A 27,984-nucleotide genomic window follows, 5' to 3' on the forward strand; every position below is an offset into this window, starting at 1 on the left:
TATTTGTACGGCACGTGAGTATTTTTTGACGATTTTATACTTATACTTTACATGCTGTTCCTTGTAGTTTTGAATGTTAAATTTGAGTGTTTTGCAACATTTTTCATATTCAAATGAAAGAAAGGCATATACTACTTTATACAGGAGAGGAGGACTATGACAGTCTGTTTTTTTAGGCTGAAAAATATATATTCAGCACACAACAATGTGCCAAATACATACCAAATACATTGAAACATGTAGTATGATTTTTCATTCAATAAAAGATGGAAAATACATGAAAAACCAAACATTCATTTGGGGGCTTTTTTAACACTTAGGTGCTTCTAAGTCATTTGAGATATCCCAAGATGAACCTAACCTTGTGGGACTTTCAAAAGTAGTTATAATATGTTAATGTTTCCCACGTTTCTAGGAAGTCACTTGAACTGCACACTCTTTTCAGGTTTATATACACAGAACTTGACCTGGCTTATAATTAAATAAGCATTTACACAAGACGTGCAGATACACATGCAATGAGTGCGGAGTGCAAAATTAGGCCATATGAAAGTCCAAACTTTTCAGTTATGTGGTTTAAACATAAAACTTTTCTGAAATATTCAAAGGCATAGACTCTGTCCTGGCTGTCCTACTTCAACCCTGTTGACACTGTCAACTTCAAGATGGTTGCTGTGTGTTTTGCAGAAAGGGTTATTCGGCATGACTGAGATGACATCAGCCCAAAAAACAATCTGTTGTCGTGCAAACATAGCCTTGACCTTAATATGCAAGCTTGTAAAACAAATCGTTGGAAAGAAAGTGTGGTCGTTATATACAACGCATGTTAGAAGCTGCAAAAAGAAGCTCAACTCTCCAGAGCAAAAATGTGACACTTTCAAAACAAAAGCATACCGCAACCACATGCACCAGCAAATCAATGTTTTTACCACAAAATATTTTTTCACTCATCAATTATTGTAAATCAAGCTCTTTTTTAATGTATATTTCAATCAAATCTGACGGTAAAAACAACCCATTGAAAGAAAAATTAATATGAAATGACAAAACATTCCAACTTCCTGCGTTCTGTGGGTGGGCGTGGCTCAAATGCAGCCATTGTGATTGGTGGAGGAATGAAAGTTTCTGCGACTGGGTGCTCAAACTAAGCAAGTTATTTAAAGATTACCTACTGGCACTCGACACCGACAGTTGACTCAAGTTCTCTTCGGTTCTTTGAGAGGATTCCCCATGTACCGCTGGTGAGTAATTATTTGACAGCGTGACGGTGCAACAAGTAGACAGCTGTCTGCATTTGTAACGCGTGAAGCAATTTCTCAATCCTGATTGGTTGAGACGTGACATTGCCATTTCATTTCATTCTTTTCACGATATGTAATATCACATTTATTATTGCCCACCACGTGTAGAATGTATTAATAACCGAGGAGAGAATAGTTGATTCGTTTTTGTAGCGATTTGATCTCTACGGTTGAAAATAAAAGGGAAAGTGTTGGGTATTTCCCATAAATGGGAAGTGTTGGGTATTTCCCATAAATGGGATGGATGATATTTTTAACCATTTAAAAACAACTGGACAGTATTCAATGTGCAAAATGAAACCCGCCTCTTGTATTTCCTTTCACACAGAAATGTCATTAAAGTTGAATCCAATTAAGTCTTTCAAATTGGAGCTGGATGGTGAGGGAGATGCTGCCTTCACTGGAGGAGAGGTGGTGTCTGGCCAAGTGGTTTTGGAGCTCCATCGGGACACCAAGGTGCACGCCATGAAGGTGCAGGGACGAGGTGTAGCTACGGCACACTGGCTGGAGAACCGTGGCATGAACTCTGTCTATAACGACTACACCTCCAGGTTTACCTACTTCAGGAAGAGGCAGCATCTGATCCGAGGTTAGTAAGTGAAGTTGCAGAAATGCAAATTGAACGTCAGGTAAACCTGCGAAGATGAGTGCGGTTTTAGAGAGGTCGGGACGTGTCCAACTCGATAAGGGATTTCTGACCCTTGACCCCATCATAATGTATTGACTGTCAAGTCACCTGATAATTAATCACTGTCATTCGCAATTACTAGGCACTTACAGCAGTAATTACCAATGTGCTGTGAGATCTCTAAAGGTGTTCTTCAGGAAATGACCCAGTTTCACTTGATTGGCCCAATGATTATTTGCCGCAACTAATGTCCCTGTGCCAGCGACAATTAAATGCTCTTCCACTAGACAACAGATGATACATAATTATAATTATTGTTGGGTGGTCAGGTATAAATCAGGTATGTGCCTTGTTTCAATAAACACCGAAACTCCAGAGCAGCAGAAATACTTTCTGCATAATCAGTCCATCAGTCAATAAATGGTATCAAATTCATGAATGCATAACACTACAGATATGAAAATGAAATTTAACCTGAGGTTCATATCACACCCAGTGAATAAACAGTAGATGGCCGTTAATGTTTCATCAAGTGTTTTCAAAACACTGCAGTTTGGTTTGACCCCTTAGCCTGGTTAAACGGGCCCTCCATGTTCTAAAGATGAATTAGTCTGTTGTTGTTTTGCACCATCCATCACATTATTCAGTGTTCAAATTCATAATTGTATAGGTTTTTTTTTTTTAGCTATGACTTGAACCCATCATAAATGACGGAGGAAGCTGGAATAAACCGATGTGCTTGAGATGGACTGACTAGCGTGGGATGTCCAAATGCACTGCAGGGTGAAACATAAATAATGACTTTTCCAAAATGTTGACTTTTTTTTTTTTTTATTAGCATTTGCTAGCTAACATGACCCAGTTTAAACACTAATAAGTCACTAGCAAGAGAGTGTCAACAAATGACTGGTGCAGGAAGCTGTCAACAACCTACCAGCAGGGGGCATCACTAGCTCGAATTCTTGTCCCTGATGATCCAGATATCTATTTTCTTTATCGTTTTACCTCATTCTAGTGGTGAGCTGGACCCTGTCCTATCTGATTTTGGTCAAAAGTAGAGGTATTGCGTGAACTGGTCACCAATCAATTGCACAGCACATATAGACAAAGATTATCATCTGTGGGCAGTTTAGTGCAACTAGTCATCCATTCAACGTTAGTATTTTAATTTTTGGAAACATGCTGATTCAAATGATCGGTTTCTATTAATAATACTGTTTTTTTTTTTTTTAAAGTCACATTGGTTAAAACACTGACCTCCATACTGTCTATTAGTAGTTTGACTCTTTCCACAAATAGATGTACTGAAGCGTAAAGGGCAGTTATAGTTTGGCAAAGAGCAGTGTAATGCTTCCTCAACTATTCTCACATTCAAACATCCCCAGCCAAGTTGTGCTCTGCAGCTAAGAACACTGCATCCAACTGGACGCTAGGTGGCAGTAAAGAGCTAACACCCCGCCCCAGTCAACTGGAGTAAACAACTTTGTTTTCCAAGAATCAGTCTTTTGGTTTCAAATTGATCAGGACTCAATTAAAGTGGGATTGAGTAACTCCCTGGATACAAAGGCTTTTCTTCAAATGTTCTACTTTTTGCAAAAGTATGCATGCAGTCAAATCTTTCCAGGTGGTCAAAAGGGCAGCAATGTATCAGCTTTTTGGTCAACCAAAGCAGCACGTGCAGCTCACCCTGCTGCTAAAGCTCCATTTTTGTGTATCTAATCAAATCACTGTGCTTGGCCAAGACAAACGACAGTACTACATACATGCCGCTAGGCCGGGGTATCTCTGCAAGCCCTCAAGTCTTGGTAGAACAGGCCTTCTATGAACAAATATAGAAAAACAGCTAAAACCTTTGTTTCTGGAAATGTAGCTAATCAAGAGCAAATTCATAACTGTGTTTGAATACTGATTGAGAGTACGAGGAGTGCAGTTGTTTATTTCAAAGGGACATGCATCTTGCTTCGTCCATACTTTAGTTTCGCAAGTATGTGGTTTCTTGGCAGTGTGTCCCAAGTGTCATGGAAGAAGCGGCGTAAACAATTTTGGTCCCAGCCAGCCAGCCAGCATGAAAGTATTTCCCTCTTCTGGGAGGTTCTATATAACTTGAGCATACTCGGTATAATCCTGTTCTCTTCTGAGAACCTGGAACCGCCAATCATGATGATCAGACCTTGTTTTCCTCACTGCAGCCTCCACACCCAGTCTGCATGTTTTCAATGCTGCATTCAATGTCAATCTGGAAATGGGTAGATTTTAGTCACAAACTCTTCCAGTGATTTAAGTGGCAGAGTAGAATGAAGAAGTTGTTGATTTGAATGATGCATAATGGCCCTCTTTCGGTTTTGTTTTGTGGTGTTAGTTCACTTTTGTTTTGTTTTTTTATTTCACTTTTGTTTTGTTAGTCAGTGCTGACGTCATTATTTGTCTGGGCATTTATGAAGCTGTTTATTTGTCTTTGTCTGGGCATGTTTTTCTGTTTGTTTTTTTTACTTCACTTTCGTTTTATTAGCACAGATCAGTGCTGATATTGATACTCTGTCTTTGTCTGGACGTGTTTTTTAAGCTGTTTATTTCCCGTTGATGTCCAAGTGAACATAATAGTTGAGTAATGTATTTTTTAAGTAAATATATTTTAATTTGGTCGCTCTGACTTTTTTCCTAATAACTGATACAAACCATCATTTTCTTGTTTGTTTTACGAAAATATTTGATTAATATTGGATATAGTCTATTTGAATAATTTTAAAGTATTAGAATTTAGAATTACAGCTAGCGACAAAATAGAAGTACTGTAAAGTCATTTCGAAAGAGACGTACGTGAAGGCATCATCGCCAAGCCTTCATGCCTCTCTTGAGGCTTACATAATCGATCGACAGGGTGGCCCCGCCCACTTTCTCCTCCTCCAAATAGGCCTCCAACCGAAAGTGCAAAACAGTCTCAACTATAAACCAGCAAGCGCAACATCATCTTCATCTCTTTCACGCCGCAAGGAATAACTTAACGAGCAGCAACAATGATTTTTGACAAGTTGAAAAAGTTGGACATTGTCTTCGACGCTCCGGACGTGGACTGTCCTCCCGTGTACAGCAGCGGGGACGTGGTGTCCGGCCGGGTGGTGCTGGAGCTTACCGGGGAGAGTCGCTTGGACTCACTGAAGCTCCACGCCGAAGGTTTTGCCAAAGTGCATTGGACCGAGTCCCGCTCGGCCGGCTCCAGCACAGCCTATACGCAGAACTATAGCGACGAGGTGGAATACTTGAACCGCAGAGAGGTGCTGCTGCAGGCAGGTCAGTCCTCTTCTCAAGGTTGCATCCCCTCCAGGAGATCCACTCCAATCATTTGCATCACAACAGGAAGCCCGAGTGACCTCCTGTCAAACAAACAAGCAAACAGTTGCTTATTACTAATGATTATTGCTGATATTTCATTGAAGGTGCGTTCAGGGTACATTTTCCAAATCACAAAATGTGGCATCTTGTTCCTCAAAAATCTCTTGACACATGTTGTTGAACTGATCCTTTATAGAAGTTCACATTTGTGTTAATGAAGATTTGAGTCCCGCTTGTCCCAATTCCATTTTTTTTATTTAATAGGAATCATTTATAGAGGTGTTTTCTTTGTTACATGGTACTTCCTTGTTATTGTAAACTTGTTGAAGTGAGCAAACATGGGCAGCAGTCTGAAAACAACTATTGAAACGAAAGTCTGCTTCATATTTGGTTATTTCAGCTCCCGAACTCTTAATTTATTGGGCACACATTTTTGTTCAGAACATAAAGAGGACTTTACGGCCAAGCCTTCATTTTTTTCATGCACAGTGCTCAATTCTTTGTTCAACTTGTTTTGTCACCCAACTGGGCTGCAACCATCATATCTTCTGCTTATTGTGTATTTAGCATGGTGAAAGTAGTTTTATGCCGATATTACCTAAACACATTGACCCCATTGAAACCATCAATGGAATCTGACAGTCAAGGTATTGTAATGGAAATCAAATGGGAGCTTCCAGCAACAAAGGGGGGACAAACGCGTTAAACAAAAACACGTGTTCGTGGGCCTTCGCCGACACCAAGTGAGGGAGGGGGGGCAGATCAGTTGAGAAGGGCTGGAGGAAAACATGTTCTCCGTCAGCACAATGGAGCGGGGAACCGCCTCTCGGAGCAAGCGGGCCAATGTGATTGCGAGCTCTTGGCTGATTTTCTGCTCCTGTTTGATTTGTGTATGAATGTTATATTGGTCTCAACCTTTAAAGGTTAACGACTAGTAAATGCTAAACCAGATGAACAAGTTGAAGGAGGATCGACTTTTATCATAGTAGCTTTGGTCACATGACTCGACTAGTTTCTGTAAACGAATGAAACACAATGGAATAGAGTCTAAAAACACAATCATCTTGTTTTTCTCCTTCAGATAATGGCGAAGTGACCATCCTTCCTGCTGGCAGACATGAATACCCATTCAGCTTCCAGCTGCCAGAAGAGACGCTGGTCACCTCCTTTGAGGGGAAACACGGCAGCATTCGTTACTGGGTCAAGGTCAAGCTGCATCGACCCTGGGCCACGGTCAGGAAGATCAAGAAGGAGTTTACTGTCATTGAGCCCATTGACATCAACACCCCGGCGCTACTGGTGAGCCTCCTCGTCCTTGCTTTCAATCATATCTAGTGATTTTTTTAAAATTATTTAATTATTTTATCATTTATTTTGTAATTTTTAGTACACTTGCTGATTTTTGTGGGGTTTTTTCATTTGTATTTATTTTTAGCTTATTTTATATTTATTATTATTTTCAGTTTTTTAGTACACTTGCCAATTTTTTGCTTTAATTATTCTTAGGCACCTCAGGCTGGAACGAAGGATAAGATGGCACGGACTTGGTACCGAAACTTTGGACAAGTGTCTGTTACTGCAAAGATCGACCGCAAAGGTTACACACCAGGTAAAAATGAAACCATTTATCACTCAAGTCACCTTATTTGCTTACCTGTTTGTTGACCATGAATACCTTTCTCCATCCTCTCCACAGGCGAGGTCATTCCTGTTTTTGCCGAGTTTGACAATTCAACTTCTCGTTCGGTGGTGCCCAAAGCGTACATCACTCAAACTCAGACGTTCATCGCCCGCGGTACCATGAAGCAGAAGTCCGCCGTGGTGGCCACGCTGAGCGGCGACGTGGTGGGCGCCAGGCGCAGGGAGACCTGGCACGGTCGTGCCATCAAGATCCCGCCCGTGGGTCCGTCCATTCTGCAGTGTCGCATCATCAAAGTGGAATACATGCTCAAGGTCAGTTCAGTTGCCGGATGATACACCTCGTTGCTCTTTTTGGGTCTTCCCTGACTGGAATTCACCCCCCGTATTATCTCACCAGGTGTGTGTGGATGTCCCGGGAACCTCCAAGCTGTTTCTGGAGCTGCCCTTGGTCATAGGCACCATCCCGCTCCATCCGTTTGGAAGCAGGACCTCCAGCGTCAGCAGCCAGTACAGCGTCAATCTGGAGTGGCTGCGGATGGCCATCCCAGAGCAGCCTGAGCGTAAGTTTCAAATCATTAAAAAAAGAAATCATGTCAAGTTGAATCAGTACACTGTCATTAACTTTAATGCTTGTTAAACCAGAACTTGCCACAAGGCCACATGCCAACCTATAAAACAACAACATACTTTTCTGATTTATTTATTTGTTAATGGAAAAAAAAGCCAATAAAAGTCATGTGGGTTTAATCAATTAAAATGAGTCAACAGATTCATGTTCAGACCTGTTTGAGTCAGATCGGTGGAATAATTGTACCCGTTTTCTCCATGTAGCTCCTCCGGAGTACAGCTCAGTGGTGACGGAGGGAGAAGCAGAGCAGTGCGACAATAACAACAATGCGGCGGCGGCGGCGACACCACCGCCGCCGGCCGAAGATCTGAGTGGGATCCTCGAGCGGCCCCTCATGGCCTTTGTGCAGGAGTTCCGCTTCCGACCTCCGCCTGTGTACAGTGAGGTGAGCAAAACCCTCCAATCATTTTGAAATGTCATTTTTTTACCAAATGAATACAAAAAAAGAGAAAAAACACGCTTGTCTTTCTTTGTTCCTCCAGGTTGACCCCAACCCTCAACCTTTCCACATGAGGCCTCGCTGCATGACGTGCTGAACTGCAAGACCCTGCCTGAGCGTCAAGCAATTTAGATTCATCTCGTGAATCGAGATTATGGTCCGATTCCTCCTCTTTGAAAAGTGGCACCCGGTCGTACCGGGCAGTCACTGAGAGACTGCGGCGAGCGCCGCTGTCAAAGTTGACGGCGCCGCCGCTACTGCCGCCGAGGGGACTTCAAGACGAAGAAGCAACCCCCCGCTTTGTTTCCAATCTTTACGTGAACTCTTTACGGTTCTGCTAAAATGGAAGCGGCAGCGCTACATCAGTGATTTTTTTTCTCTCTTTTTTTTTAAAAAATCCTGATGATAAGAGCTACAAACACTGCCCGAACATCGATTCCCCTCACCTGAATGGAGATTTAAGGAACATGTTAAAAGGGGGTGAGCTCACTTGTATCGGCTGCTTCAAAGTGTCAAGTGCCTTGTTGTAAATTGACATTTCATACTGTCATCTTTAAACGGTGTAGAGAGAAGTGCAATTATTGTTGCCAAGCACATACTGTAAACAAAGATGTTTCATGCATGCAGTAAAGAAAGATGCAAAAGGGAAAACTTAAACACGTTGTTAAAGAGGAAGTGAGGAAAGATAGAACAAAAACTGTTGTATTGCGCAACGTGCAAGTGTTAGATAGCGGGTGGGTGCTGAGTTTTGTTTGCACAAAGCAGAAACAAAATGGGCTGTTTGTTTATAAAAGTGCACAAGGCTCGGCGTTAAGCTCCCCGAGCTGATAATAAAAAGGAGCCGCAATCGTGTGCTTGCAAGCGTTTGATGGGAGCCAGATGCACATTTGGGGAACCTTAACCAGACCAGATTTAAGACGAGCTTTAATCTGGAGATGCCTCTGGAGTGTGTGGACAAAGAACATTCCAAAACCTGACTCTGGGATTATGCCTTTTCCTCAATTAAAAACAAAAAAAGTAGGAAAAAAATCTTCAGGTTCAGCTGTCATGCATGAAAAATGCATTGAATGTATTTTTATACAATGTTAAATCACAATCTTGCCAAAGTTTCCTTATTGTGGTTTTTCAAATAAACAATACCGAATCAAAACGGTTGCACTTTTTTTTTCAACTGTTGCATGCGAGTAAAACGGTACATGGCGTTCAGTGAGTCAAAAATATATTCTTGCCAGAGGCACTGCTCACTGGAAGCAAGCCACACCCAAGCGGATCAAAACAACAATTACAGACCAAAGTGGGCACAGTGACACTTCACAAACCCAAAAGCGCCTTGCCTAAGCCTCATGTTTTGTAAAATGTGGATTTCATATCCTCTCGGACTATTTGTTCTGCCTCAACACTGATCCCGGTTATTTTTATCATGCGTAAACATATCTCACTGATTTGTACACTGTGTTACGGCTTGGGACCGAGTTACAGAAACTCTACAAGGTTAAAAAGTAATGGTGGCTAGTAGCAAAGTACAAATAGTTTGCTTTGATACCTGAAGATTTTTCAGGTAAGCAAAAAAATTGGAAGTGATTCGTTCACTGAAAAGATTCGTTCTTTTGAATGAACCACTCACTCACGAGCCAACACTAGTGTTGAGGATCCTGTCTGTCAAGATCAGGTAGAATACAAACAGGATGCTGGCTAGCTGGCTGCCTGCTTTCCTGAATAAGATATTCCCTTGAAATTGACACGCACAAACATTGCAACTTGCATACCTCAGGCCTTTTTTTATATAAGTCAAAACTTAAGAAGAAATGAAACCTCAAAATGGAAAATCGGCTACAAAATGAACATTTCATTCATTCAAACTAGGTTCAGGGTTTCCGTTAGCGTTTCTGTGAGGTGTTTATATTGTAATTTCGATAACGTCTGGCATAGACTCAAAGCCACATTATTACTTAGTACTCTTTAGTCTGAATTACTGCACCTTAAACAGACAACTCAAGGATATTTGCTTTCAAGCTTCCTCTTTTTTTTTTCTTCCTTCTAACTAAACTCCAGCTATCTTATCGCGTTCCTATTGGATTAATTTTGATGTGGCTGTCAATAAACGGGAACACAACATATAGTGTCAAGGTTGTCGGGAAGTTGACTTGTTCTTCTTCTGTTATATTGCACATTCCATATCCATCAAAACATGGCTGGAAGGAGCTGCAGCAGACAAACCAAAACAAGGCGCACTTTCCCAGACTAACCAGAGAAGGCTCGTTCATTGCTTGTGAACGATAACACCAACAAATAAGCACTTTGTTTAGTTGCTCATATGAGACAGACTTTTTAAAACTCAGTAAAGTACTAAGAGGCATTTTGTTCACTCTTCAAATATTCATTCCTACACTGGAAGTTCTGAATAGGACATTCATGAGTGCCTGCTATGAATTATTCTTTTGATGTGAAGGCCAAGAAGATGATCGGGCAATAAAAGGGCCGCATGCAGACGCCCACTAAAAGCGCTCGGCGAGCAGGCGCTGTGACGTCACCATGTTGTTGACTCCAAAAAGATGTGGGGGGATCGACTTCCACTTCATCCTCCCCGTTTAAAGACTTCATGGAAGTCAGAGTAACTTCAGAGAATACTCACCACACTGTGAGATGTTCACCAGGAAGTTCTGAAAGGGAGCAGAAAAAAAAGATTAGAATAAACAACATGGCAAAATAACTAAAAAAAAAAAAAGAGTTCTTTGTTTTGAAAGTTGTCCGTTTTGAAAAATGCATTCATTGTTGCCATATGTTGTTGGCAAAAAAATGACTCCCTTTGTTTTCAGCATACTTTGTTTGCCACTCTTGCATGATGATTTTAAACTGATAAGACAAATGTCAGACTTTGCTGGAGAACGCCGTCACTCAAATGTGATTTTTGGAGATAATGAAAGTGAAGACAAAAAACCATGGAAAATTACAAGTATCAAATCAACACCTGCCTATTAAAGAAGTCATTTAATTATCTTGGCAGGCGAGCGAGACTAGCAGCGAGTAGAACGAGTCCACCAACTCCTTCAATGAGCAGTGTGCCATTACAGACATAGAAGACCATGTATGCAGAAATGCATCTTTCATTTTTAACTCTGCAAAGAAAAAAAAAAGATCTGTGTCATATTTCAGAGAGGGACTTGCAGTGTGACAAATCTCAGAGAAGGGTAAAATCACTTAGTTGTGCGAATGTATTCCCCGAGTGTTATTTACGTAGAAGGCATAGCAAATGATTTCCCCTCCCTTGCACGTGGTGAGGATGTTTGGATGGGCCCGCTGGCGGCACGCCAAGTCTGGAATGAGAAACGTACTGGCCATTATGTGACAAACATGATAGCAGTGCGGAGGAATTTATTTTTCTTGGAAACGCTGTAAGATTAGTACACAGTCTTGAGGCAGGCAGAGCATGAAGAAAACAATAGCGGAGGTAAGCCGGTGAGAGGAGCAAGGTTGGATTGCGCAATAGCACAAAAGGAACACTATGTTCAAGGGGAAAAAAAAGTGTGTCGCTTATTGTATAGCGTTACACGAAGAGCACCGCACATACAAGTTTCTCTATGCAGACTGTCTTATGTTTTTTTTTTTTCGTGTTATGTCGTACTTTTTGTATGGCAATGAGACGGCCTGACAACAAATTACAATGTTGCAAAGGTCAATCCATTTTCCACATACTCAGAGGTGTAACTTCAAATTCAATAATAATTGTCAACACAATGGACGTGTCATTCAGATGCCACCGACGTGCTCAGTGACACTTTTATTTATTTTTGAGAGATGAACTAAGAATTTCAAGCACGAGACTAGCTTGAGTAAATAATCCATGTTTTGCTAATTGTCTAAAATGTTACGAGAGATGAATTTATTGTTTTGTAAATGTCGTGTAAGTTCTTTCAATTCTTAAGTTTGTTATGACGTCCATGCAGGACCTAACTTTCATTTTGCCATTCTGTATCCAAAGCAATTGCCAGCTTGACCTTTGAATCCTTTTCAGTGCCATTTATGATGATGCCTTGGGGAGGAAAAGTCCCCAAGCTGACGTCACATTTTATGGCTAAGTAAACAAAGGCTAAGCGAGGGAAGAACCCTCAAGTAAACAGAGCTGCTGATTTTCGTTCCGTTGATTTATTGGTAAACTTTAGTTCAAATATAAGCGATGTAATGTGAAATATCCAGAAAATTGATAAGTGGCGATGCACATTTTGTGGAAACGGGCCCCACGTAGCGACAGCCTAAGTCAAGGCTTCCTCGCCACACCACATAGGCAACTCTGGTATGTGGAAATTGAGGAAAGCAGAAAAAGCAGAGCGCTCGAGTGTTTTTGTTCCTGCCATTGGCGAGTCACGTCAAGGAGGCGGGGGCTTCCCTCTCTCATGACTTGCTTTTTAAACATGCACGTGGCGTTGTGCACGTGGGCCTGAGCGTTAAGTTTGTCTGGCCAACTTTCTAACGTCGGTGTCAGGTTGAGCATGGGAGCGCTGCAGCATGTTTACGCAGCGAATAAGGTGACTTAAGGGGGATTTTTTTTGTTTTTGTTTTACTTTGCACCTTGGCTGAATTTTCCTAGAATTCAACTTCTGTCAAGGCATGTTTATCATGTGACCGGGAGGAACAGTTCATGCAAGATAGATTGCAGCGTCTCAAGGAAATGGAGTTTTTCAATATCTGCAAAGATCCAATACAATCAAATGTAATAGAAAACTTCAATAGATTAAATATAGAAAGAAATGTCTGTTTACAGTCCAATCTAAAATTATACAGTAGGCCGGGTGGACATATGAGGATGGGAATGATTGCACCTAGCCAACATGCTACTAACATCAACTTTATCTTATTTTTTTAAGTATTTAGAATAGATTTATTGTCTTGTTTCACAAAACTGCTACGTGTATAGACAGGTAGATGTTTCCATAATTATCGGAAAGTATTTATGGTCACTCTTTACTGATACTGGATACGAATCCGAGAAGTCAGATGTACTCTGGTGCTTTTATGTGCCCAATCTCAGGCGTTATAAAGTCGACTGGTGTGTGAAATTCAAAGAGGAAGGAAACAGGCAGAGCCCAAGAGAAAGAAAGCTAATTTGTTTGCGCAGGATTTAAATATAGCCTCTATCACTGTTTCCCGGTCCGGGGATCTAAAATCACGTGATTTACACTCATCACGAGCAAACAGTAGCTTTATAGATACAGAACATGTGCTCTGACTGAATTATTAAAAAAAAAATTCTATATAAAATTGTCTTGTAATTTATCATCACAACATTTAACAAATTCTGCCTTGTGGTCTTTTCTTGGCCAGGTGTTGTTCAAGTCATATGAAGAAAAAAAAGAAAAATATGCAGCTACTGTTAGACAATAAAGTTCAGATCAAATTTGCTATTGTTATATTCATCTTGCTGATGTCAGTGGAAACAGCCTGTGGTTGTTTTGATGTTTTCATTTGCAACACACAACAGTGTATTCATTTCATGTCCTGACACCATAGCAGCCATCATTTTCATTTCATAAAAGGCTTAACAAAAAGGCTCTCGCCATTGCTGCAAATATTCTGAGTGGCCCTCGATAGCTGATGAAAGCAACAGTAATGCTCAACTTGACAGACATGCCCAGTCATCTCATAACAAAGTGGAAAGGTACTGAGCAAAGTCCTCCTGAAACACAAACCAAAAGAATTGTTTGTGTCATCCTAATTATATGAAAGGTGGGGCTACGGAGAATCATTCGGATTCTTCTCTAGGCTACAGCTGAGTCAGTCTGATAAAAAAAAGCACCTATAAATCATTTGATTTACTGCTTTTGTCTGGATTAGCTCCAAAATTAAATGGCTCGCGAGCCACACCTCCACAAAATTGCATCAAGTCGATGTTGAAATGTTGCTTATTTATTTATTTCTACTACGCCACTTCTTCAACAATTGGAAAAGGAGAGAATGTAGCAAGCCTTGTTAAAAAAAAAAAAAAACTCAGCTGTAAAAAGTTAAATAGTGAAAAACCAGGATGAAAAACATCAGCATAAAACATACAAGAAACAAAAATATATTACTGCAAAAAATATGTCCAAATTCTGCACAGATATGCTTCAGGTGTTTTTTTGACCTTCTCAGCTGTACTTTTGACTTCAGATTTCGACTTAAGAGGAGGGAGGGGGCCCTGTGGGATTCCAATGCGTCTCCCATGGGATGGGAGACTTAACCCCCCACCCCCCCATTGACACATGCGGACTTGCCGATTTCCATTCTGGGCTCACACACTATTGGACTTTTAGCGTGTGGATGTGACTTGGTGGGGACCACAAGCATCCCGGGCCCCCAGCTAGCATCTCACAGCATAATGCTACTTCAGAGGAGCTCCTGCAGCTTCCAAGTCAGAGGGCAACAAAACAGGTTTTTCCCTCAGCAGCCGCATCTACTGCGTCCTGTGAGGGGAAGCTGAAAGGCGAAACCTTACGGCTCTGTTTTTCTCTCGTTCTTGGCCGAGTGGCCAACGGGGAGTCCCTCTGCACAAAAACACGAGGCGCATCGTCGTTGGATCTTTCCGTCTTTAAAAACAGTTGAGCAAGCTGTCAGCTGCTCAGTGGAAGCATCCAAAACACATTCTATTGACGTGACTCAATTAATTAGCCTTTGTTTTGAACACACATGATTTCTTTGAATTGCAGCATGCATCGTTTCATTTTCAAATGAAACAGTCCAAATAGGGCTGCTCAATGATGAATTTTGGGGGGGGTTAAAATAAGATATTAAGACAAATACATTTCTTTGACACACTATAATTATGAAAGCTCTTTCTGAACCAGACAAAATAGACAGCCAAAAACATTGGGTCTGCTAGACTGGTGACTTTTTGTGCAAAACAGATTTGAGCCGTCACGCATCCCATGGGAGACGCATTGGAATCCCACAGGGCCCCCTCCCTCCCTTCTCATCCCACAGGGCCCCCTCCCTCCTCTCTTGAGTCGAAATCTGAAGTCAAAAGTACAGCTGGGAAGGTCATATGGTTACCCTGCTGATGGAGTCCCATGTCCAGGTCGCATTAGGAAAGGCCTGGGGCTGTTGACAGTCTTACAATTCATCCATTTTGGGAAGGCAACTTTTCTGTCAAGAAAAAAAAAAACACAGTGAGCAGCATTGAAACAAGAACAGACTGTCACAGAATGGAATAGAGCAGAGCGATCAAATGCATTTCGGATCGGCTTGGTTAATTCAAGGGAAAAGGGAGTTGGAAGAGAGGATAAGGAGAACAAACAAACACAACCGGCATAACGTCACTGACCGACCGACAACCGAAACAGAACCGACAAAGACAAGAACCTAGAAACAAGAGATGTGACACGTGAACAACCCGGAAAGGAAGTGACGCGCAGGCACGACTTAAATACAGACAGGTAACGAGAGGCAGGTGACTGTGATCATTAGTACATTGGATTGTGAGTTGACACAGGAAGGGAGGGGCGAGCACACAGACGGTAACCATGACAACCTACATATAAACACAACCGGGGACGGGTCGTGACACGGACCAGCCTGTCTTGATAAACAAAACAACAAAACATGTCCCTTAATTGTTTGAGACGTTTGGAAACTTGTTAGAAGACTTATCTGGCTGCATAATTCAGCTCCTTTGTGTGGATGAGATTAAAAAAAAAATAGTTGTTAGTGTCTGATAAACACAGATGTCAATGTTTCATTTTCCCATCCACTTTCCCAAAATCCAAAAATGTCAAGATGTCTATTTGTACACATGGATCTTCACCATTAGCGAGGAGTAAACATGACATGTCTTCTATTTTGATGCGGATTCTTGGTAGGCCCACAAGAGTTATGCAGGCTTGCATCTGCATTAAATTATAAACCACCAGCGCTCTCCGTCATTGACTTGTCAAATGCATAGAAAAACATCGGATATGGAACGAATGCTCTGGAAAACAGCCTGGAGGGAAGTCTGAAGTCACGCAACGCTGTAATTCGAGACAACTATTATGAAACCTATAGCAAAAAACAACCTCCGTGGAGCCGTCACACGATGATGCTTTCCCAGGAAAGTTTTTAGATTTTACTTCATATTTAGATGCCACTCAAAGGAATCTTTTGGATTTTTAAACGGCCCGGGAATCAATCTACTCTGGCCTCTGATCTGAATTGTGATAAAAGTGGAGAAAGCAAAGACTGGTGCTGAATGCATGAAAGAAAAAAACAACGCAGCCAGAACATGCTGTTCTCGTGCTGACACGGGGATTAGCCAAGAGAACATCCTGCCCATGAAACCTCTCACCCATCATAAACAATGTATAGCTCAACCAATAAGAAAAACAAATTTGGCCTGATTCAGAAATGTTTTTCAATGAATCGTCCGCCCAGCTGTCATACAAACATTGGAACTCCTTTTAAAGTTCTAAAGATGTGACAACGGTGTGCTACAAGACGTTTGCATGCACTGGATGGCTATTTTGTGCATATTAATAGCAAAATGTACACGATGCATGCAAGAAGTGTCACATTTACACTTGAATATACAAGAGTGTGACAGGCAAGTGTCAACTGCTTTTTAAATAGCAGGCTAGTATTAGTTGACACACACACGCACGCACGCACACAGACTTCCTCTGTTCATCCCCAGCTGTGCTGAAGTGTAATAACATATGGAGGATGTGCATGCATGCTACTGTGTGTGTGTGTGTGTGTGTGTGATCTCGTCGCAATGTCACAAAAAGTTTTGCTCGTGCACAGATCCAAGATGTTATTCTGTTGACATTTCTTGGTAGAACTGTTTTTCTCTTTAACGTACGGACGCGATGAGGAAGATGACCTTTGCTAAAAAAAACAAAAAGTAGACAAACCGGCTCGGGGATTTAAAAACAAAAGGGAAATGAAACTCAAGTGTTTGCGTGTGAGTGCATGTCTGCTGCTGAGACAGCTGTTGAACGTCAACGTAGTTCTCATTGGCTGAGCTGTTGTCAAGGAAATTTCACCCCCAAAAAAAAAAAGTACACTCAGCCAATGATAACCAAGTGAGAAGTTCCCCCGGACTTTGCCATCGCACTTTATCTGGGGCTGCGGTGGTGACATCACATGATCTTTAAACAGCGGCAGAAACGTGACAGAACACATACACAATGTCCCACATTTGATTGACAGGTGCCCTACATGCAAAGGTTGCAATTAAATACTGAGACGTGTTGAAACATTAAAATCCTCCAGCCGGTTTTTCTTTCATGTGCAGTATACAGTATTTTTCCATTTCCATTTTTTAGCATTAAGGCAAACAAAAGTGTTTTGCAGCAGGAAAGTCCTTGCAGTCATGTTAGACGAACATTGTCATCATCACCGCCACAATAATATTAAATTAAAACAACAAAACTGCAAAGCTCTTTAATTTGATTAAATCAGACAGGGGCCCTAATGAAGTGGCCTTTGAGGGCTTCATTTAGGCCACGCAATCAAATGACTTTGTGAAATCTGATTTATCCATAACTAAATGATCAAGTTGTTAAAATGTTTTGCGTCACAACAGTGCTTTTCTCAAACTGTGTTAACAGGGAGCTTTGTTTATGTCCTTGCAGGAGGGAAATGACATGAGCTACTGGGTGAGAGGCTACGCCCAAGTGGCACAACAAATTCATCAGCTGCTTCACACTTTATATTCTTAATGATCTACGTTTCTCTAGAAAATGAGACGACGAATGCTCAACACATTTTTGATTCGATATTTGACTAACTCCCAAGTACTTTTATTCTTATCTCATGACCCCATGAATCTTCTTGTTGCTTTTTTCTGCAAAACTTATTTATTTATTTATTTACATATTTATTGCTTTATTGTTTATTTTATATTATATATTTTATTTATTTATTTATTTATTTATTTACAGCCATACATGTGGTACTACATTCTAATGTTTTTAGGAGTTAAAGCTGTTTTGTGACAGACAACATTCAAGTTATGTAGCTGTGGTAAGAGTTTTGTGCAAGTGGCGATAACATCAGTTGCTGCTTTGTGCTGCCGCCAGCCAACTGCACCAGTCGAGCACAAAACGACACAAAAGTGCTTCCTGTGCTCCATGTGTATCGTTGCCTTATCCAAGTATGTGTTCCTGGACCTGGAGGAAATGTATGGACAAAGCTTCACGCTTACTCGGAGGCATACACTAATTGTACACTTATAATTGTTTGCAGATGGAAAAAAAAAAATAAGTGCACAGACCAACTATCACTCACTTTTCAAATTGAGGTCAGGGCTTTTCCACTTCAGTCCTGTAGATGGCATTAATTGTCAAGAGTCAAAGATGGCCATCTGCAAAAAACAACAAAAAACAAAAGCTTGTCATTTGTGCACAAAACTTATGTTGCAGGCAGATCAGAAGCCTTCATATGGCTGCTTAGGAGCTGTCAACAAGGGAATGGGCCAACTCCCAGTCAGATTTTCTTCCCACAGTGCATGCCCAGCTTGAGACAGCTATTGGCCTCTTCCATTCCCATAGGTGGAGCAAAACCTCCTTTTAGCCTCTCGCTGTTTAGTTTATAACCATTGAGCCATGAAGTCATCACATAGATAAACAAATCATGATGGACCTGAAGCATCTCCAGTTAAAGGGCACCCATGTGAAGACTGAAAATTTGTCTCCACGGGCCACATAAAATGATGTGACAGGCCGTATGTGGCCCCCGGGCCTTGACTTTAACACCTATGCATTAAGGCAACCTGAAACACTAAATCCAGACACAATAGGCAGCACGTGAGTGTATGGAGGAAGAAGTAAGAGGAAGAAGGAGGCGTCGGCGCTGGCTCGCTCCGGTTTGTGCTGCTTCTCACTGGCTTGGCCCCTCAGTGAGGCTGCGAGGTGAGCAGGAGGCTACGAGGATTTAGGACCCAAGTGTCTCATAAAGTTCTCACGAGGCTGGCCCGTGCATCATTGCCATAATAGCTGTCAGCATAAAGCGAGGGAGCGAGTGCGTGCATCACACTCTGCTTAAGCCAGATCCTCGAATGTCATCTTTGCAACATACTCGGTGGTGGCAACTGTTGTTGTTTCTTCTTCCCCATTGGCTGACTCATCTGCTGACACTTTGACTTATCTGGCTTGCAAATGGCACCAAGTTCTATTGGGCCTTCGCCTCTTCCAGCCCCTCCATAAGAGGCTAAGAGTCCATTTGAGCAGCATGACCTTTGAACTTTATGCTTGTAAGGTTTGATGGCTGCAGATCAACGTCTCTCTTGGTAGGCACCTGACTCTATTCGGGTCCAGAAAGTAAAAACTGTTCGGCTTTATCCGCAGGTCCAAGGTCACGAGTAGAGGTCAACAAGCTTGTTTAATTGCCGGTTGAGTCAAGACACCAAAAAGCCAAACCGTTTTTACCTTCTGGGTCTGGATTCTTCATCTTTGAAAGGAACAACTACATCACCAAGAGTCAACGGAATCTTTGGTGCCACCTAAAACTTCTCCGGATGAGAACAGTCATCATTTATGCTACTGCTTCTTCAGGAAGAATTTTTTTTTTTTTGCTTACCTTCTGAAAAAGATGATGACATCACCAGCACACTGATGAAGACATCCACATGGGCCACAAAACCACAATGGTGTCTTGCTCTGGCACTCTTCTGCCACTCCAGCACGCCAACATGCAGCTATGTGGACATGAGCCCAACTCCATCTAATTTAGTGTCCGTGTGACTGCTGGACATTTGCATGGAAAATATGACGCAGATATTCAATCTGTGGAAAAAGACAGCGATTATTTACAGGAGTTTCAGCGTGACCTGTATTTGCTTGGAGTTCCCATCAAGACCAACTTGTGACGAAATGATTGAAACATGATTGAGGTGTTTTGCAATGGAAAATAAAAGTGGGAGAGCCTCACCCTTGTCCAGGTGCAAGTGATTTTCAGCCGTGGTTGAAGGAAAGACTTTGGCAAAAACCTTCATGACTTGGATCAGGCGGCAGGGTGGATTTGGATTTGAAGGGGGCATTTGATTTTTAGGACTATTCATCAAATGAGTCATGTGAGCTGGTTCATAACCATGGACATTTGCAGCCTGAGGGATTTTCTGCTTGGAAACTGACCTCTTTCTCATATCGCTTTGAATCTTGTTAAACTTGCATGTATTTTTGTAAAAATAAAATAAAAATAAATGAAGAAGCAGTATGAGACTCTCATCTCTGCTAAGATGCTTAGAGCTGTAAAATATATTAATAGTATGTGCGTGTGATCTCGGCTGAAAGTAGAACAAGGTTTAGTATGAAAATAATTTTCGGATTTGCCAACTGGCTGCGTCCACTAATAGCAGCAGTTCTCATGATGTCTGGGACCGGCGGCCAGCACGACCTCGCCAACCTGCTGCTCGCTCGCACACTTTAGGATGCGTCACCGGCCCTCGAGGCCCAGTAGCCTGGTTTTGTGGGCGCGGCCATCTTACAAATGGGAGTCGTCCTAGTTGTTGCACTGATCAACGAGATCCAGGATTTGTCATTGTCTGAAAAGCACCACACTCGATACACTGATGTTCTTTCACTCACGTGTGTTTTGGAATGCTTATGGCAGAGTGGTGCTTTGGTGGTTCTGATCCGGGCTTCGGCCTTCCTGCATGCTCTCCCCCGCCAGCCACTCTTGTGAAACTTTCTAGTAAGCACAGAAAGTATAAATAGATTAAGGGCAACCTAAATAGGCTCATAGTAGCACAGAGTCCTTGCAAAAGTATGAAGGGCATGCGTGCGAGATCATCCACGCATTTGACACAGGTCAGAGGTCAATTTGTGATTAAGAGAGGGAGAGAGGTAGAGAGAGAGGGAGAGGAGGGCAGGATGAGGAACATGAGGAGGGGCACGCACGCAGCCCACACTGGATCAGACCGGTTCTGCTACCACTCACCAGCACTCCTACCCTCCTTCTCCTTCCTTGTCTCCAGTTTCCTGTCTTCATTGTCTCGGCAGCCCATGAAGAAGAAGAAAAAAAAAAGGGATAACAACAGATTTACTGAATAATTCTTGTGCACTTGAATGTTTTTTTTTCCTCACATAAAAATGCACTTTTTTTGAAACTTCTACACGCCTTGTCCAGATTGTTTGATGCCAAACAAACTTTGGCATCTGCAGCCTTGCTCATCTACTCAGTTTAATTGAAAGGATTTTCATGGTCCTTATTTGTGGGCTCTTGTGACCCACTTTGTGCGCACAAACACGCAGCTCTGATGTCAGCGAGAAATCAAATAGCTCCCCTTTCTAATTAAGGCTTGTTTACAATCCATGAGAGATAGCGATCACATTGTTATGAGCAGTAAACAAAACTGTAGCATCCATCATGTCATTAGCATATATCATACTGTACTGCTTTTCTTAACAAATCAAATCCCGGCACATTCAGCCAGCTGTTTTTCTCTCTCTCTCTCTCTCCTATGTTTCCATCCTGAGTTGTTTTTCAGAAGTTGGCTGCTCGGATGCGAGTCACGCACGTGCAGGCCAGTCGTAAATCTGCATGTCCAACTTCCATGCTGAGTCAGGAAGTTGCTATGCGTAGCATAAGGGATACGGTTTACATTGCAGGGATTCTGTTTACATTGACTTTGCTATGCACAGAGGCTTGTCACGCTCACATCAACAAACCTTGAAGATTCAAGTGGACTTCATGGTCCTCAAGGACATATCGTGTAAAATAGGCTTTTGCTGGAAGAAGGTGTGACTGTGACAAATCCAGCTCGGAGAGGATCTCGTTACTGTTGTAAAATGGATCAGGCAGAACTATGAAGATCATGTGCAGCAGGAGCAGCATGGGAGGAGTCTGCAAAACATCTGAAATATCAGGAGCACAACAACACAATCAGTTTTCAGATTGCACATTCAGCCATTGGGTCACTTTTACATTCCCAGCACTTGGATTGCCCCATCTGGGTGTAATGATGACCATCAGATGGTCTATCTATGGTCCAGGCATGGCACAGAACATTACGTCCTGTCTGCCTTGCAGCTGCCAAAAGCAAATACCAAGTGTCTCATTAATGCTTTGTTGGCTGACTCTGGTCTCTCTAATGTGAGATATATGACTGGATATGCTTCAAAAACATGAGCAAGAACCTTACGGTGTATACGTTAGACACTTTTTCAGTTTTTTTTTTTTGCAAGAATGTCCATGGCTGTTTTTTTTTTTTTTTTTAATTTAAAAGATATGTGCAAACTGATTTCACCATTCATTCTCGTTTGGCACATTTTAGAAGTCTGCAATTCTCAGCACGATAGTAGAGCTCTCTCTAGTGGACATACACTTACAGTGTACATTGCATGACGTAAGCACAAACCCCACTCAACTTGCCTTTCTATATTTGCCTCTTCACTCTTCAGTTACAGAGCAAAATGTCCTGCACCACTTGGAAATGAATCATTGTAGAATGGAATGAAAGCTCAAAGAGCCCCGACGAATAGAAGCATTGACATTTATTAATGCAGATCAGACAGTGACTTAACAGCAAAGACATTTGGATAACAGCAACAGTCTCTCAAAGTGAATTACAGTGAATTAGAAACTGCCAGCTGTAACAATAAACCCTCAGTTATATGTTCTGTGCTTCATAGAACTCTGAAATCTTACAGTCACGCATGAAAATCAGGGTCTGGACCAAGGTTTACATGACACCGCTTGTTGTTGGGATGCTCACAACCCTGCAGAAGGAATGTGAACGGAAACGTCAACACCTCCCTATGGTGCGTTTGGTCCAGTTAGGCCAACTGATGGCCACCAGCTACTTTATGTGCACTGAGGGAGAGTCCGACAGGTTGGCAACAGGACCCAACTGGACCAGGGGAGGCTGCTATGGCACAACGCACAGCTTCTGGCAGCAACGTAAAAGCAGCCAGTTGAAAAGATCAAACTAACGTGTTGGCATCAAAAATGGAGTCTGAAAATTGCTAAAGCTTTTTTTTTTTTTTTAATTCCAATTGCTGATTTATACTAAGGGGATATTTTCTACTTTCTACTTTGTTTTGAGAATCGGGGCGGGTAGTCAACTGGTCATCAGTCAATTAATCAATCACACGGCACATATAGACAAATATCCATTCAAGCTCACATTCACATCTATGGACCATTTAGCTAACATGCTTGTTTTTGGAACGTGGGAAGAAATGGGAACACCCAAGAAAACCCACAAAAAGCACAGAGGCAAATGTGCTATCATTTGTTCAATCTCTCTTTCTAAATAATAATTCTTTCCTGTTTTTTTCGTTTTGTTTTTGGCTGTAGTATGCACTGAGCAGAGGAGCACTATTTTTTTTCCACTGTGGGCGCTCCATTCCCACAACAGTTGGAGGTATTTATTTTTTTTATACACACAAAAAAGTTGTGGAATGAATTCAATTGTATTTCATCAAGCGATGGAGTTGATGAAATAAAATTGAGTCCATTTTTTTTTTCAGTGTAGGCTAAAAATCAAACGAGGTGCAGTCGTGCAAATGTCAAATTTTGGCAATAAAAATGGAACATTAGAGGAAGAAATTAAAAGGGAATTATTTGAAAGTCAATACTAAACCAGTGAGCAAACATGTCGGATGTTTTATGGAAAGATCATGTTCCTCAACATGATGGCTTTCATTTGGAAGAGAAATAAAATGCTTGCAGGCACCAACCGGATATGTGAAGAGCCAATAAAATGGAGAATGGCATGACCTAGTCCAAGAACACCCCTGAGCGGGGAGGCAAAAGTCAAAGCGACTCAAGAAGGTCTGCACACGTCGTTTGGACTCCACCAGAACGATGACACGCTGTGCTTACAGAGATCACAAGAACATTTCAAACGTTAGAAAAACAAAGAAGGAAAATAAAAACGTTTCTTACCTCTTTAAGAACTGTACAATGTTATTTAGAAAAGAAAAAAAAATCTTTGAACATACGTTAGAACATTAAGTTAGAATTCTATGGAGAAGAATCTCAAAAAGGTTGTGTTGTTCAACATAGACAACAATATTTGTTGGACACTCAAATGAAATCACTCAAATTGTGTAAAAGCAGTATTACCTCACCATCCGGCGTTTTAGTGAGGGCTAGAAAAGACCAAAGCATCTAGTATGGATTCACTCAGGCCAGCTGCAGTCTCCCATTTGTTTCACTTTCCACTCTTGTCGCAGTCCAAAGAGCCAGAAAAGGAACACTTAATGTCTCCGCCGAGGCCATGAGGAGAGCATCCCTAGGCGGGGCCTTCCTTTGGAGAACACGGGCTCTGGGATGAGGCAGTGGACGAAGATGAGGCCGAGCTCTTGAGGGAGCTCAAGGTTTTGCTGAACCAAGAGTTCTTGGCCGCCTGGATCTCGTTCATCAGCACCCCTCGCTGGTGTTCCAGCTCCTGCGTGTGGCCACAGGAGGACAATTCTCCAGAGCGTGTATCGGATTGCGCAATAGAAAGATTTCGGTGCCGCTCACCTGAATGCGACACTTGGCCTCCACCAGCTGGAGTTTGGTCTGCGCCAGCTCCAGTTCCATCTCCCTGAGCTGCTCCTTCAGTCCGTCCTTCTCCTCGTCCGGCGGTTCCGAGCTGGCGTCGTCACGGGTGGGAGACGACACTTGCAGGGAACCCAAGGTGGTGAAAAGCTCTCGACAGTGCTCGCAACCCGTGACTTTACTCTACGCACAAACACACACACAGGTTAGAGAAGAACTAACCATATCTTGTTCTTGCGGAAATCTCACCCGGACAATGTCCAGCTCTTCTTTTGCTGCTGCCTGCTGCTTTTCCAACCTGGTGCTAAGCTGGGAACAAATCTGAAGCACACACCAAGTTGTTTAGATAACAAATGAGACCTGAACTTCATCATGCATTCAAGGAGATGCTTTGCCGGAGAAACTAATACTTGCTGACCTGTTTGTACTCGGCAATGATGGCTGTGGTTTTCCTGATCTCCAGCTCGGCTTTCTCCAGCTCCCTCCTGAAGACTTCCTTCAGCTGATGAAGTCCAAAATAAACAAATGAAATGAAAACATGGCTCCCGAGCCAGTTGGAGCAGAGTTACCTGAGCAGTCTCCTCCTCTTGTTGTCTCTTCTCCTCGTCCGTCTCCACCAGACGCTGCTTTGTGCTGAGCAACTCTTTGTTCAAAACATCGGCCTTGTCTTCTGCCTGAATGCACGCAGACCCACAAAGGGTGAATGGATGATCAACCTGGAACGGGTTCCTGTGTGATTACCTGGTCCAGGTCATTCCTTAAGGCAATCTTGCTGGTGACCAATTCATGGGCCAAGTCGTCATTCTCCTGTTCTAGACGCATACTGGCTTCCTGAAGGCGGCGGTTCTCCCTCTGTAAAAACAAACACACGCGGCAGATGATAAGAAGAGGCCCACTGGAGATATCGCCAAATTAACTACAGTGTGAAGTGCTCTTATATGATTCAATTGCATTTTATATAAAATAAAAAAAGAACTGTTTTTGTGTTCCTAAATGCACTAAAACCTGAAAGGCCCAGTAGAAAAAAATAAAATAAAAATTCTCCATCATATTCCACAATTTCTTTCTTTCTCTGTGTCCTCGCTAAAAAAAAAAAAAAAAAGTAAAATTCTAATCTAAAGTAAAAATAAAAAGGCTATTGTGAGCCATCACTGGAATCTCATGACTGCCTTAAAAGGTCTCTCACATGACACCGTTGACTTAATTATAACACGGCCACGTGACACAAAAAACATTTATAAGACAACCATCTCTTTAGTTCCTACAATTTAGATGCTAACATTGACAAACTCTATTTATAAATAGATTGGATAAAGTGCATTTTTAACAGACTAGTTTGAATATCACTCTTTTAATCCAATTTGTTGCTTCCTGTCAGTCTCATTAAAGCAATCATGGTCATTTCTCCTGCAGAAGCTGCCCACACATGATGCTTTTCTCTCGTCAACAAATCCACTCGGATGTTTGCATTGTACCCTCCCAGTGTGGAAATGAACATAATTGCCTCATATCACATGTTGAAATCATCAATAGCCAAATCTTCTTACAAGAAACCCTCAGAGGAAGCCGAACGATCTTACCACGATCTGCAATCCAGTCTTGCTATGGAGGCTACAGCGCCACAAAGTAAACTTTTAACGCATGATCCTGATAGGAGTGTCCAAGAATTTCCAGCCTCCCTCTCCCTCTCCCTCTCTCTCTCCCTACTCTGGCTTTTGTCAATCTGATCAACCAAGATAAGCAAATGTAAAATTGCAAAGAAAAAACAGAAAGCACAGCGAATGGTGATATGGTATCCCTCCTTCAACAAAAATGAACTTGCTCCTTGGGTCCTTTCTCTGTTGGCGGAAGAGGAAACGACTTATCAAAAGTCAACGTTTCCTTCCTTCTTTCTAAAAGCAGCAGCTTATAGTTTCTACGGCAACTCTGTTTTGTCAACCGCTCACGTCGTCAACAATTCTCAATAGTCTTAAGGTTTTTTTCGTTTGATGATATTCATTTTATTTATTTGTATTTTAATACATATTATTTATTTATATTGATGACATTTTATCCAAGCAAACACATTCTTACTTGAGCAGAAAATAATACTGGCCCGAGAAAAAAAAAAGACTTACTCAGGGTCACAATGAATAGAATTGAATTGGTGCTTCTAATTACTGATTTGGAGAAAAACAAAATATAAAGAAGAAAAAAAAAAGGGTCTTTGAGCGTACCTAAAATAGATATGATAGATGTTTACCAATGACAGAAGTCTAATTTTAAGCCTGACGCTAAATATAACTTTGAGAAATACACTTGAAAAGTGATGTTAGGGAAGAAATAAGAATGTTTCAATATAACAGACAATAATGTATACAAAGTTTGGGAGATGAGATATAGCTTAAGTTTGCTGTGCTGGAGCACAATAAGCAAAAATAAAATAAAATAAAATAAAATAAAATAAAATAAAATAAACCTGTGTGTGTGTGTGTGTTAGTACCTGGTATCTGTCAATGGGGTCTTCTTGCTGTAGCTGGCTCTCTCTCTGCAGCTGATATTCTTTCTCAAATTTCTTAAGCTTCTTGGTTGGAACCTAAAAAAAAACAAATGAAGGAATTTACCGCACAAGCAATAAAGAGTCACTGCCTATAAAAGCAAATAATAATTGGAAAGAAAATAACTGTCATCCCTAACAGTGACTGTTGTGACGACATTGTGGTATTGTGGTTTGTGTTACACAGCTTCTAGTTTTCACTTTTGCAAAATCAACGGAAGACTTTTAAGATCATGTTTGAATAGAGCGTGCCCTTAAGAAGAAAGTTACAAGACAGATTACGCCACATTTATTGTTGAACTCATTTTTGTGCTGGAAACAAAAGTCGCGACACAAATTTGTCTGTATTAAAATGGACTAAGAAACTTTGAGGTTTAGCAAAAATGCGTTGACCTAAAAAAGCAAACAGCACTTCATTTAGCTCAGTTAAAGCCAAACCATGTAGATCAATTACACACCCAGATATTCTTCCCCAAAAAAAAGCAGAATTTTGCCTCTAAGTGGCTTTTAAAGGACGATCGCCCCTGAAATAATCAAAACAAATAGTTGAAAATAAAAATGCGACATTAACTATTTTGAGAAAATAAGGACAACCTAAAAACAATTCACTGATATCGAGATGTGTAATTTGATCTCAGACGTGCGGCAACAACATCGCCATTGTGCCAAGTGTTACTCTTGGGGATTGTGGTCATGGTTTCATCCTCTCTGATGCTTCTTTGTGTCTTGTTATATTGTCAAGTCAAGCACCTGAGTCACAGAGAGCTGAAATTCAATATCCCTACAAACTAAGATGACCACTTAACTCGTAAATATCTTTGACGTCGATAAATGTCAATGGCAGTGAATGACTTAACATCATGACCTGGCAGTAGACATGTTTTGCGCTTGTTGAGAGCATATAGATGATGTATTGCGCAACAGATTTGGAATTGGTGCATCATTTTAAATGTTAGCTTTCTTTGCTGCTGTGTATTTTCTCTTTTCCAAATGCAAAGAATGAAACAGACACAAATCATTGTTGTTTTTCTGACTGAGCTGTGTTTT

General features: G+C 41.5%; 2 protein-coding genes and 2 long non-coding RNA genes across 9 annotated transcripts in view; 1 reads left to right on the top strand and 3 right to left on the bottom strand.

Moving 5' to 3' along the window:
- Positions 1-1,090: 1,090 nt before the first annotated feature.
- On the top strand, positions 1,091-9,117 carry arrdc2 (arrestin domain containing 2). 2 transcript variants are annotated; one of them, XM_088395324.1, is made up of 8 exons: positions 1,091-1,241; positions 1,630-1,890; positions 6,341-6,558; positions 6,766-6,868; positions 6,956-7,212; positions 7,298-7,460; positions 7,732-7,913; positions 8,011-9,117. In XM_088395324.1, the coding sequence occupies exons 2-8, from the start codon at positions 1,632-1,634 to the stop codon at positions 8,062-8,064; spliced, it is 1,236 nt and encodes a 411-aa protein (XP_088251450.1). In that variant the 5' UTR covers positions 1,091-1,241; positions 1,630-1,631; the 3' UTR covers positions 8,065-9,117. The 2 variants fall into 2 exon arrangements, with proteins under 2 accessions (XP_088251450.1, XP_088251449.1); XM_088395323.1 differs by lacking the exons at positions 1,091-1,241; positions 1,630-1,890 and adding an exon at positions 4,844-5,217.
- LOC148389006 (uncharacterized) lies at positions 3,839-7,208 on the bottom strand. Its single transcript, XR_015862345.1, has 2 exons — positions 6,914-7,208; positions 3,839-5,300 (listed from the first exon to the last, which is right to left on the bottom strand). It is a non-coding gene; the product is annotated as an uncharacterized LOC148389006 (long non-coding RNA).
- LOC148389007 (uncharacterized) lies at positions 9,089-20,487 on the bottom strand. 2 transcript variants are annotated; one of them, XR_015862343.1, is made up of 7 exons: positions 19,842-20,487; positions 19,491-19,696; positions 18,201-18,276; positions 14,988-15,080; positions 11,166-11,281; positions 10,940-11,083; positions 9,089-10,627 (listed from the first exon to the last, which is right to left on the bottom strand). It is a non-coding gene; the product is annotated as an uncharacterized LOC148389007 (long non-coding RNA). The 2 variants fall into 2 exon arrangements; XR_015862344.1 differs by lacking the exons at positions 19,491-19,696; positions 19,842-20,487 and adding an exon at positions 19,414-19,472.
- Positions 20,488-22,390: 1,903 nt separating this feature from the next.
- rabgap1l (RAB GTPase activating protein 1-like) overlaps positions 22,391-27,984 on the bottom strand; it is a 40,807-nt gene continuing 35,213 nt past the window's right edge. For 3 of the 4 annotated variants that reach the window (XM_088395299.1, XM_088395300.1, XM_088395301.1), the window contains 7 exons: positions 26,884-26,976; positions 25,143-25,253; positions 24,971-25,075; positions 24,820-24,903; positions 24,651-24,722; positions 24,384-24,584; positions 22,391-24,306 (listed from right to left, as the gene is read on the bottom strand). In XM_088395299.1, the coding sequence (XP_088251425.1) occupies positions 24,151-24,306; positions 24,384-24,584; positions 24,651-24,722; positions 24,820-24,903; positions 24,971-25,075; positions 25,143-25,253; positions 26,884-26,976 (822 nt within the window). In that variant the 3' untranslated portion in view covers positions 22,391-24,150. The remainder of the gene's footprint in view (positions 24,307-24,383; positions 24,585-24,650; positions 24,723-24,819; positions 24,904-24,970; positions 25,076-25,142; positions 25,254-26,883; positions 26,977-27,984) is intronic. The other variant, XR_015862340.1, reaches the window with a different exon arrangement.

Source organism: Syngnathus floridae, chromosome 13 (assembly GCF_059516105.1).
Source record: "Syngnathus floridae isolate MCC-2025c chromosome 13, RoL_Sflo_1.0, whole genome shotgun sequence".
In the NCBI taxonomy this organism is placed as follows: Eukaryota; Metazoa; Chordata; class Actinopteri; order Syngnathiformes; family Syngnathidae; genus Syngnathus; species Syngnathus floridae.

What these genes read in the sequence shown, in the direction of transcription:
- arrdc2 (XM_088395323.1), top strand. Translation starts at nt 4,944, where the DNA reads ATGATTTTTGACAAGTTGAAAAAGTTGGACATTGTCTTCGACGCTCCG. An exon ending in CCGCAAAGGTTACACACCAG is followed by an intron (nt 6,869 to 6,955) that starts GTAAAAATGAAA and finishes TCCTCTCCACAG; the next exon opens with GCGAGGTCATTCCTGTTTTT. An exon ending in AAGTGGAATACATGCTCAAG is followed by an intron (nt 7,213 to 7,297) that starts GTCAGTTCAGTT and finishes TTATCTCACCAG; the next exon opens with GTGTGTGTGGATGTCCCGGG.